We start from the raw sequence: 12,137 nt of genomic DNA, 5'->3' as shown, positions 1-12,137 counted from the left end.
TTCGTAATTTCAAAACTTCAACTTCTCAGAATGAAAATGAGCAGAAATTTGTTATTTGTAATGTAATATTTATTTCATTAGAATTATGTGAAGGGTGTAATTGTTCATTATCACAGAAGAATTCATTTATCAGTTTAAGTTACAAAATGATGGTTGGACCTTTCATTATCTTAGTGTAAAGCATTCCAGATGCCATGCTGAAAAAAACGATGTATAAAGCATTCAGTGTTCTTTCATGTTGTGCACACATTTTCCTAAACTAATGCTTTTGTAAACTTAAACAAACACCATATGTTTAATATTCGTAAATAAATAATCTTGTTCCCACATTTATTCAAGTACATGTAACTCGGGTGAAATGGTGCACTTTGATTTTTGCAGTAAGCTTAAGCATTTATAACCATTATATCATCTTTGTAAAGAATGTTGTTCTGAAAAGTAAAAAACCCGGATGGTTTCATGTGTATTGAGCTCATTTAAGTAATATATGAAATAATTTACATACATTATAAGTACTGTAGTATATAACATTATTCTTATAATGCACCACTCAGTTGTAACCACGGCCCCCCCCCCCCAGGTCCGGGAATAGCGGGGACTTTCGGTCCATCTAACCCTGGGTAATATCCCCGTCCTGCAAGTACAAACTAATGGTAAAATCCCCTCCAAATGCCCCCGCACCAAAGGGACCCTAGGTAAGGCCCATTCCCCGCTATATTTTGCGCGAAGACATAACCACCACATTCACCCAGCACTGTGGGGCCACCATAAAAGATAAAAAACACAGCCCATTTCCCTGGCTATCCCCGGTATACCCTCGGATCTGGGGGAGCCGTGGTTACAATTGACTGGTGCATAAGTCTATGTTTCCTCCAGGATTTATAAACAGCATTTTTTTTCTGTAGAAAGACTCACAGAATTGCGACAATGTTTAAATTTGCCTAAAAGGGCATCCTGATTTTATAATAATGCCAGTTTTGCATGATGACTTAAGTATCTGACTTAAAACTTCTGAATGAACCATTAGGAATGCATTATCTTGTATACCACTCATCTAAATAAGCCCCTTCCCCCATCACACACTCTATTTACAAATACTGTATCATAACACAAAATATATTGAAATTCATATTCGCCTTGATTGCATTTACCAGATGGAAAATTTATCAAAAACCCAATCATATCGAAGTTTCTTTTTGTGGTAGCAAAAGTGTACTTAAGAATTTTAACTTTTCAATTTTTTCTGACTTGATTTATCTTCTTGTCCCTTTCAGAATTGCCAAAAAGATTTACAAATTTGATTTATACTGCATGCAGAAATTATAAGTTCATGTCTATGTTTTATGTTAAACAAACTTTCAAGTTTAGATTGTCCTGGATTGCATATCGATTGCTAGATAGGTTTTGATAAGGAGAAAAAAAAAACCTTAAAAGAAGAATTCTTTGATCATTGAAACGACTGGATGGCTTATTGGAAATAATGTTGTAAATATTCCAAAATGTGTATTATTTGTTCAGCAGGGGCCTTGGTACATAGATTTTCTTCAAGCCTTGTTTATCTTGGATAGCTATTTTCCATGGTATAAATCTTGATTAAAGAATTACATCTGTCTTCATTGAATTATCTTAATGCAGATTATGGTCCATTTCGTGGTGTAGGTCTGTTGGATTCACTGAAAAATGGGGGATAAATGAATCAGCTGCTTGGTACCATTTCTGAGGGTACTAGAGACCAGTTAGCAATACACTGTTCATGGTCGGAGTAAAGTTTAAGGGAGAGATTTGATGGAAGACTAGAACAAACATTTAAGCCTGTTTTTAAATACCAAATAATATAACGTTATTGTTTATATAATAGAGATATAACAGAGAATTAAAATATTTGAATATTTCAATTTGATATGGCCCTGAAGGGCGGCATCTACTAATCAGACTGGAAGTCTGCCAGTCTGTCCATCTGTATCCATGCTTAAGTCCAATCAATATTTGAAGAACTCTTAGGCAGAGTTACTCAAACTTGGTAGGCAGGTTAGGTCATTTCAACAAGATAAAGATCATAGTTACCTTGAGCTGAAAAATGGTTTTCAAATATTTATTGAAGAATACTTTACCCTAGAAATCTCAAGCATATAAAACAAGTTGGTTATGACCAGCAGATGATCCATATCAATATGAGGTAAGTAGGTCAAAAGTCAAGGTCGCTGTGACCTTGTAAAATATTATTATAAATTCACTATTGGTAAATTGTCAACCTCCTTTGGAAGATGTCTCATATCTGGTCAAACATCAAGGTCACATTTTGTTGCCAATGTTAAACAAATACTATCTCAGCAATGGTGTTTCCCTGAGAGTGGGAACTCAATCAGTCTTCACAGATAAGTAAAGCACCTCCTGAAAACATTTGTTAAGAGAAATGTGATTTGAATTCAACCCTTTATTCAACATATACATTAAATGTTAGTAATCCATCAAATAAGGTCCAATTGTGGGCATTTGTTACTTCGTGTGACAGCCCTCGTTTCTCTTGTTGTTGTTTTTAATAAAATATCTTTGGACATAATGAAGACTATGTCTCTTTCTACGATAATGTATTTTTGTAATTCATATTATATGCTTACTCCATTTATTCACATATAAAAAAATATATGCGACAAAAAGCTAAATGGTGTAACAAGACAAGATCTTCTCAATTTATCTAGCCTTCTTTTTAACAATCTTCAAAATAAATTCCTTTTTTTTCAGGCCCCCTCCGCCATCAAAGAAACCCAAGCCTTCATTGCCATTGAAACCATCTCTTCCAGCTAAACCAGCGTTGGAGCTGAAAAATGGAGGTTTGTCAAAAAAATGAATTTACACAATGTTGATTGCAATATCTTTTCCACTTACTTATTGCATTTTAAGTAAGACTTGTATCTTGCAAATTGTTGCTCAAGTTGGTGAAATTCATTACCATTAAGTAATCTGCTCAGCTGTTTGAGAGAATATGTAAATTAATAGAGTAACGATTTTTCATATTACCTCATATTGACTAATAAACTGTATACAGTAAACTCAAGGCATGCTTGTTTGTCAATAGCAAAGTATTATTGTAAAAACTACTTTGTATAAAATTGTAAAATATTTTGTGTACTCCTGTGCTTTGATATTGAGGAAGAAACAAGTCTTTATCAGAACTTATATCTAGTCAATGAATTTCCTCTTTTTTCACTGCACAGACGACAGTCCCTCATGCACAACAGAGCACTCCGCTGCAGATCCGACCCCGAGCAGCAGTGTTGACACTGCCCCTGTCCCAACCCCATCTTATTCTGGCTCCACCCCACCGGACACCAGTCAGTCCACACCTCAAGGCACCCCTGACCCTTCCACTCTGGATTCAAGGGCAACTCTCACACGTCCCAAGGGGCCACCACCACCTCTACCAAAAACAGCATCATCAGCCTTGCCGAAAACTCCACCAAAACCTCTACCAAAAACCCCAACCAGACCTCCGCCAAAACCTACGATATTTAAGCAACATCCTCCTGATAATCGCTCACCAGTAAGCTTGACTGAGTCTGAATCAGTTGTAAGGAGAACCCCACCTTCTTTACCAATGACCCCTCCCAGGGCCTCAGTGAGAAAGACTGTAACTACACAGGGCAGTGCTGAATCAGATAACTCACTGAATGTTAACAATAGTGCAGATACAGAAAATGAGAGAAATGAACATGAAAACAATTCTTCAGTGGGCAGGGAAACATATCAAAGTGACAATGATCGAAATACTAATGCAGGTTCTTCTGTGAATTGTATGATGTCAAAGCTGGCAAATTCTCAAGAAAACTTATCTCAATCATCTGGTCCCAAAGTTCCAATGAAACCTAAGCCAAGATCTATGCTTAATAAATCAAGGGAAACATCTAAAAAAGAAAACAGCTCAAATGACATATCTGTAAGTTCTGGAAAATCAACATTCTTTGCTAAACCAGATGAAAAGATAAAAGTTGCTGAAACTAGTATGGAGAAGATAAGCAAGTCGGAGAATGCCATTAAAATAGTTCATAGTTTAGAAAATCCCTCAAACCATTCAGTAAAGTACAAAAAAATGGCATCTCCGGCCCACTCTCCTCTCTCGCAACGAAAACCACCTCCTAAGCCACCAGCTAAGCCTGCTAAATCTGCAGAGCATACGGATGAGCCAGGAGATAACTCTTGGATTAGACATAGGACTGATAATGAAAGTGATGTGCATTCCAGTAACGAACAGTTGAATAAGAAAACTGAAACTGAATCAAGTGTTGAAGAAATTAAGCATACTATTATTGAAAGTGGGGATTCAAGTTCTGTACAATGTGATACAAAAACTGGAATAAAAGAGACTTGCATCAAAACAAAAGTCTCCCCTACCCCACTAAGAAAGCCCCACCCACCAAAACCAGTTGCAAGGCCACGACCTACACCTAGAAAATCTCTTAATAGGCAATCTTTGGATGAAGAGAGACTAGGTGCTCAAACTGGGGATAACCTTACTAGTTCTAAAACTGGTGCTGTCTGTGATAATGTGTTCAAGGAAAAGATGACTGAAAATGGTGTGAAAAATGATGGTGATGTGAAAGATGTTACTGAAGTAAGGAAAGATGTTCCTGAAAGTGACACTGTAGGAAGGGAAAGTCCAGTCAAATTAGATGATGATCAGTACAGAAAGATAGAGAAAAGAGTAAACAGATCACCAAAGTCTCATATAACTGAACTTGAGGGTGAAAACCATAGCCCAGTGATTCTGAGAAAGAAAATCAGTAGGGATACTGGCTTTGATATTCAGGATGTACCTTCGGTGGAAGAACTTAAGAGCCTCTTTTATGATAGTGACGAAGAGACGCAAGCTCCAGGTGGTGGCGAAAACCAGTGTTTGTCAAAGGATTTTCAATTTGGTGATAAATTTTTGAAATTTGCTAGTGATGATTCTCCAAATAAAACAAAAACTAGCCCTACCATAGCTCAACAACATAGTTCAAGTGATAAAGACAGTTTCGAAGATATTTTAGGTGATAAGGAATTACTTGAACCATCTTCACTTTTGAATGAAATTGAAGATATTTTGACTCGCAGCTACAAACATTCTTCCTTAACAAGGTCTGGATCATCACCAGAGAAAAAGTCCTCTCCGTTCCTTATAGCTGGTGAGAGATTTAGATCGGAGAGGTCAAACTCTGTGGATGTAGGAGAAGACTCCCCTATCAGGCCCCCAAGGCCAAAAAAGGAGGGGAAAAGGCTGAGATCGCTCAATCAAATGGCATATGATTCTTGTGGCAGTGATACAGAATCCCTGCCTGATATGTCAAGACCAAGAAGAGATTCTGAATCTTCAAATATCTCCATGACCTTAGGTAAGGCCAGGCCACACCCACCAAAACCAAAAAGACACAAACTGCTAAGAGTTCAAAGAAGCCAATCAGATATTACTGCTATGAAATCAGTGGTTGAAAAGTCCCCACAGACTAGACGTCAACAGTCAAATGAGTCAAATGATCTCTGTGCAACAAATACCCCACCAGGTAAATCAATAGAACCAAACAGGCCGGCTTCTTGGCGAAAGAACCGCCCATCGCGGAAAGCACCACCTCCACCCCCAGGCCTGCCTTTCAAGGTCACACCACCCTCCCCAACCATGAATCTGGACACTGTGGTACCTGTGGATGAACGGGTTAAGTCTATGCACTTGTCAAGACACTCAAAGCATGAGGACACACACAAAAGATTAGTTGACTCTACTGGGTCATTCTACCATTCAATACCAGATGAGGAGGGTGACTCCTCAGAAGGAGAGCATCATGATTATCAGGACATTCCTGATCAGAAAGATATTGATACTCACTTACAACCTTCCATTGCTAATGCTGCAATGTCCAGACCTGCACCAAAGACAAGGAAACAAACATCTCCTCCCAAGCTTCCACCAAGAAACTTGAACAACTCCCACTCATTTGATACTTCCAGCTTGTCATCTGCTGGGCATGACTTTGACAGTGCAATCACTGGTGGTGCTAGCTCGAATGAAGACATGTCAATCTCCAGTAGCTGTTTTGATGGTGATATCAAGTCTCCAGCTAATAAGAAACACCAGCTTCTCAAAGTTTACCCAAAAACTTCCAGTCCTTTTGGCAAAGAGAAGTACCAGACAGGAAGTGATGAGAATGTGTTGAGTTCTGGACTGGGTCCCAGCATGTCTAGCCTGTCTGACTGTGGAGATGAGAGGAATCTGAGACCAATCAGCGACTGCAGTATCCAGTCTGATATCCTATCTGGTAGTCATGGTACCACGGAATCCTCGTCCTCTTCAGACTCAGAACTCGATGAAGATGAAAGGGTATGTAGCCATTTACTTTATATATGATAGATAGTTTCTCTTGCTTTGCACAGATGGGGCACAATTATATGTAAAATGTAGTTGAATAGGGCACAATATAGGTTCCCAAAGGTTGATGCTCAAAAGAAACTTTTTAATTTTATTAAAGTGCATCATTATGTTTAACTCATTTTACTTAAATGATCAAAACGAAAAAGAGCATATGATAATGTATTGATAAATAAATATTAGCCCATAGAATCCCTGGTTAAAAATTTTTTATCCGACATTTTACATTGCAAAATAGGTAATTTCATATCCAGTTTTGTTTGAAATAAAACAAAACAATATCTCTTGCAATAACTTTATCATTCAAAACTAACTTTACCGGAAGGTCTACCCAGAATGCATAGAGTTGAGTATTATGGTCATTTACTTCCACGTTGCCTAAAGTCGTTACTAAGATTACATATTTAATAAATCATTTATCCCAAAATTTAAGATATGGACTTCGAGAAAATTCATTTTCAGGGTAGCCTACATGTTTTTGGGGTAAGCAGCTTAAAGCTGCATATATATATATATATATGCAGTACTTAGCCAAATTGGAACAAACTTTACAAAAATAAACCGATGTTTATCTAGAATGTATGCTAGTTATTTTCCATTTGCCATCAAATTGGAAACTGATCGATAACTCTCAGCATCATTGTGTGTTAATTACTGCAACATTTGTTTATTTTTTTCAAATTTACGTCATTCATTTTGTGAACACATGTGACTGTATAATTATGAAAAATGTAATGGCTGATACGAAGGAAATATATATTTGATCTTTAATTATCTCATTTCCTTTCCAATAATGTGTCATTACGATGATTGGAACATTACAATCAGATTGTTTTTAAAAATGTCCTTGTTTTGGTATAAACATCCTTGTTCTGTTTAGGAATTGTTATAGTTGTTTACTAATGTATTAGAGTACATAATGCAGTATTGATTGCTTCTTTATAAGAAGTCATAAGATTAAACACATTTGATCAAGGTCATGTCGTGTAACTAATGTACATGTAATGTTTTGTGAAAGATTCTATGATATTAATTTCAAGTTGGCTTCGATCCAGTAAAAAGGTCACATTCACCATGTTATTAGTTTGAATTGTTACACAGGAAGTTTTCAATAATTGATAAAAATCAAAATATCATGAAGGATGTACGATTCACTTGTATGATGGTCACTTAAGAATTGTAATCGATTTCGAAATGAAGTTGTTTGTCAAAAGGATTTTACGTCAGATAAACAAACAAAGTGAAAGAAATAAGGTTACTTTAAAAAAGTGTTCATGAACATTTATGTATGTTATGTTAATTTTTGATGATTAAAATATGTATGTAAGGAAAAGATACAACTAAACAGGGTGTCATATATTTGTTGCTATGGGGAATAAGTACCTGCTTAATTACCTGGCTGCAATAGGACAGGCACATGCTTTTGTTTCTAAACCAAAGGTGAGTTCTGTCTATCTGCGTGATTATATGAATTAATTTAAATCTAAACAACAACAACTTCAACAAGAATATCCTTAATTCCATCAAAGGTTGAATGAATTGAAGCTGTATAATGAAGCAGATTGGTCTTACGAACAGTCTCTACTTTTTAATGAAAAATAGATCTTTTGTATTTTCTTATATGCTATTTTTTCCAGGCTATGCGTAAAAAAGAGAAGAAGTTGTTTATGATTGCCAAGGAGATTGCTTCTTCAGAGCGAGTGTTTGTCGATGTATTGCGTCTGCTCAATGTGGTATGGGAAATTTCTGTTGATTTGAGAGAGAACAAATTCTGTTCCTATGTATAGATTAATTTTCACCATCAAAATTATTAATCCTATAATGTACTGGTACACTGCTTGCCAGGTTTCTTAAAATGTTTGAAGTGATTCATAAACAAACTAAGTGTTCTTTCAATGATAAATAAGATTGATGGACGAGAGTCAATATCAGCAACTATCGATAGTAATATGTCATAACCAAATTCTCCTTAAGAGCAGTTCAGAGTTGTTTTAGGTATTTTGGTCCTATTTTATCTCCATTAAAAACAATGATTTTACCCTTATGTTGTCCGAAATTGATGCTCCCCATTTGACAATTCTAAGTGTTAGATACTTGTAATTCAATTTCAAAGTACATGTATAATCAAGCCAAGAATAGCTCAAAGTTTTGTATCTGTTGAATTAATCACTGAAGTTTTAGTGTAAAGTAGTTATTTGTGACCAACTTTAAAATGAAGCTTTTGTCTCATCAAACTTTACTGTTTTCTATCAGGATTTCCGTAAGCACATTTCCAAGGCAACGGAGGACCAGGGTCGCCCAGTGATCCCTAGCGACACACTCAATCGTATACTGGACTACCTGCCGCAGCTACAGAACTTTAATGAGGAACTTCTGGCTGACCTTGAAGACAGGATAGAACACTGGTCTGTACTTTTAATTTAATTATGTGGAATCTTTGTTTGCTCTAGAAGGGGTTTAAAGTTTACCTTAATTCTCACATCTGGAGTTTAAAACATAAAATCAAGGGTGAGAGAGGTCTTGTGGTAAAGGTGTCAGCCTCTCACCCAAAGTTCTTTAGCCTTGAGCGGCAGTAGGGACTCATGGTCAATCAAAAAGGACAAAAATACAATAACAATATGTAAAAAACACTCAAGATATGAATCAGCTATAAATAAATTTATGTTCTTTAAACTGACAAATTCAATATTTATTCAGTTGTTCAAATTGTTTAAATGTTTTTGTGTCACATTGCAGGGAGGAAAAGCACTGTATAGCTGATATCTTCAAGAAGAAAGGCCCGTTCCTGAAGCTCTTCTCCTCCTATATCCTTAACTTTGAGAACTTAACCGCCACACTCGACGATGCCCTCAAGAAATACCCTGCATTTCAAGCTGCAGTGAAAGAATTTGAGGTTAGAAAGTGAACAACTTTAAAAAGCTGATATTTTTTTTATCTTATAGAGGTACATGTAATAGAGATTTTGTATTTGGTATGAGAGTCAAACAGAACGTATAACATCTTAGTTGGTTATCTGTTTGGCATTGATAACTGCACTACAACCCTCTCACTGATCAAGGGTGAGAAAAGTGCTGTGGTATACCGGTACGTTTATATATAGACCATATTACATGAGTGTGCATCAAAAACAAAAGTAATCAATACAAACACTAATTTAATGACTTGTATTATTTTACTAAATATACAAATTGTCACTATATAATCCTCACAATTTACAATGCTTCTAAATTATGACTCTGTCTGAGGGCTATTCCAGTAAAACATATAACCCACGGGGGGCAATTATTTAATTAGTATATAGGTGGCTAATTTGGACCCAACAAGGGTTAATTTGCTTCTGTAGGGGGGTGGCATAATTAAAATGTGCCTTCTCCCCGGGGGTTATATGTTTAAATGGAATAGCCCTGATTTTTTATACTAAAGTTATATTAAAAAAAATTATCATTATTTCATGAGGGTGACATCTTCATACATTTACAATCCATTTCACCTGCAGTAATTTTCCAACATTTTATTTGGAGTGAGCAGATTTTAGTGGCAAAAGTTCATATTAAATTTAAAGGTACGAGCAAAGTGTGGTCTATAATATAATTAAGAATGTTGTTATTCTATGTAGATGGGTCCACGTTGCGCCAGCCTCGCCCTGAAGCACTACATGTTAAAGCCCATACAGCGAATACCCCAATACAAGCTCTTCCTGCAGGGTAAGATACAGTTTATTGTGAATATGTTGGATCTGTCATGAGATGTCATATCATACATAATTTTACTCGAAAGTTCTGGAAATGTGTTAGTGAGCCAGCTCTTGTCAAGCTTACTTCTGGTAATATTTTTGCTGTTTGAGGGCGCACTTGCCAATTTTGCAACAGGTGTTCTTTATAAATGAAATCCATTATTGTTTAGGTGACCTGTTTATTAGGACTACTTGCTTAAAGTAGTTGTTGTCATTCATTTAGCTTTGAAGCTAAGAGTACTAAAAGTTGTTTAATGTTACATCAGTTAGTGTGTGATTCTTGAACATATTTATGCAATTATGAGTGTCTGTTTCAGACTACATGAAGCATCTTCCTGCCGACAGTCCCGAGATCAAGGATATGACCAGTAGGTTCTATATAATTAATGATTATGTTTCCCGCATGGTGTAAATTATGATGAAGTTTAAAGGCTGTGGTAGTTCAAGTGCTAAAATTTCATTTTTTTTTTATTTTTCGCTTCCTCAACCCAAACCCCTGGCTGAATCTGGATGAAACTTTACAGGAGGGATTTATATCTCGCTAGAGGTGCATGCCATCAGCAGGAATGGCTGTGACTTTTTCACACTGTTAATAGCCTTTTTATTCACTGTATGTAGTGAGTCTAGTGTGCACTTTAACTCCTTTAATGGTCCTATGTGTGGTACCCAGCCATGTTTGTATCGTCAGCATCACCTTTAGTTCTTGGGATGTGTTTATTTCTTTGTACTTGAATTAATTAACAGTGGATAGTGTCTTAATACCTTTGATAGCTCTAGTTTGCTCTCACCTTAACATTTAATGATAACGTTTAAAAGTAAGGATGTAAATATGCTTACTACTGTGAGCATGCTGGTAGAAAACACTTCTCTCAGTTTAGTTGTGATGTAAATGATATACACTGATGCTGTTCCAGCTGCCCTGGCCATCGTCAGTGATGTGGCCTTCCATGCTAACGAGAATATGAGGCATGAGGTAAGTGACTGTACTTTGTATTTTAATGCTGGAGAGCATTGTGTTACATCTCAAAAACAACACTTGCCGAACATTAACCGTAGTCAGGTGCATGACATCTAACCCTCGAAAGACCATGTTTTCAATGAAGAACATAAGGTTTAAGTTCATTGTAAATTTCTAGGTGTAACTCTGTTTTAAAAGTGTTTTGAAATAAAGTATTGAAAGCACATTTATCGCATAGATTCTGATGTCACTTTACTGGTGTACCTTAGCACTTTTAAGCAATATAAGGTTTACATCAAAGATATCTTATTGAAATGGGGCCAGATTTATATATTTACATATACATGTTCTTATGTCTTATCTGGACAAAAATAATATGACACAGGGATTTAGATTCGTTAGATTTTATGCTAAACTCTCTTCTGATTTACCGAGGGCCTACCTTATCTGATTTAAACATCATGTCAATCCCAAAAGTTGATTCTTGAAGGTTCTTTTTCTGAACCACCAACCCTTATTTCTAGTATGAATGATAGATACAATCATTAATTTTGTTTCAAACGTGTCCTGTAATTGTGTAGAGATGCTAATCTATGTTGGTTAATTTACCCATATTTCATAAGTGTAGCCTTCATATCAAAAGATTACAGAACCAGTGTTTAAAAAAATGGGATATTATTGATGCAAACCCACACAACTTGTTCACTTGTTTTTTCCCCAGGACTATGTACAGAAGATGTTGGAGATACAGAAGTCTCTGGTGGGTCATTTTGAGATCATCAAGCCAGGCCGGGTGAGTCTTATTTTGTAGTACCAGTTTTGAATAAAGGGCTAAATGTCATGTAGTAGCTATTGAAGCTATATCTATAACACTCTCTTTCATTGTTCAATATATTGATAGTAAAAGAAAAAGTATATAGCATAAAAATATATATATAGTATAAAATTTCACTGTTTTTTAGCTGCAAGAATATTCAGCATTAATGCAGTTAAAAATTTGAGAAGAAAGAATGAGTGAGGTCAATTGGTCAAGGTGTCTGATCTTCACC

General features: G+C 36.1%; 1 protein-coding gene across 5 annotated transcripts in view; it reads left to right on the top strand.

Moving 5' to 3' along the window:
- The window catches only part of LOC128217033 (nucleolar protein dao-5-like), a 39,304-nt gene that overhangs the window by 15,401 nt on the left and 11,766 nt on the right, over positions 1–12,137 (top strand). For all 5 annotated transcript variants that reach the window (XM_052923846.1, XM_052923845.1, XM_052923843.1 and 2 more), the window contains exons 3-11: positions 2,743–2,831; positions 3,216–6,349; positions 8,035–8,130; positions 8,651–8,802; positions 9,134–9,290; positions 10,014–10,101; positions 10,448–10,498; positions 11,045–11,103; positions 11,810–11,881. In XM_052923846.1, the coding sequence (XP_052779806.1) occupies positions 2,743–2,831; positions 3,216–6,349; positions 8,035–8,130; positions 8,651–8,802; positions 9,134–9,290; positions 10,014–10,101; positions 10,448–10,498; positions 11,045–11,103; positions 11,810–11,881 (3,898 nt within the window). The remainder of the gene's footprint in view (positions 1–2,742; positions 2,832–3,215; positions 6,350–8,034; positions 8,131–8,650; positions 8,803–9,133; positions 9,291–10,013; positions 10,102–10,447; positions 10,499–11,044; positions 11,104–11,809; positions 11,882–12,137) is intronic.

The sequence above is a fragment of the Mya arenaria genome, chromosome 14 (assembly GCF_026914265.1).
Source record: "Mya arenaria isolate MELC-2E11 chromosome 14, ASM2691426v1".
Lineage (NCBI taxonomy): Eukaryota > Metazoa > Mollusca > Bivalvia > Myida > Myidae > Mya > Mya arenaria.
Note: the sequence above shows the minus strand (reverse complement) of the source record. Positions and strands in the feature narration are given on the sequence as shown.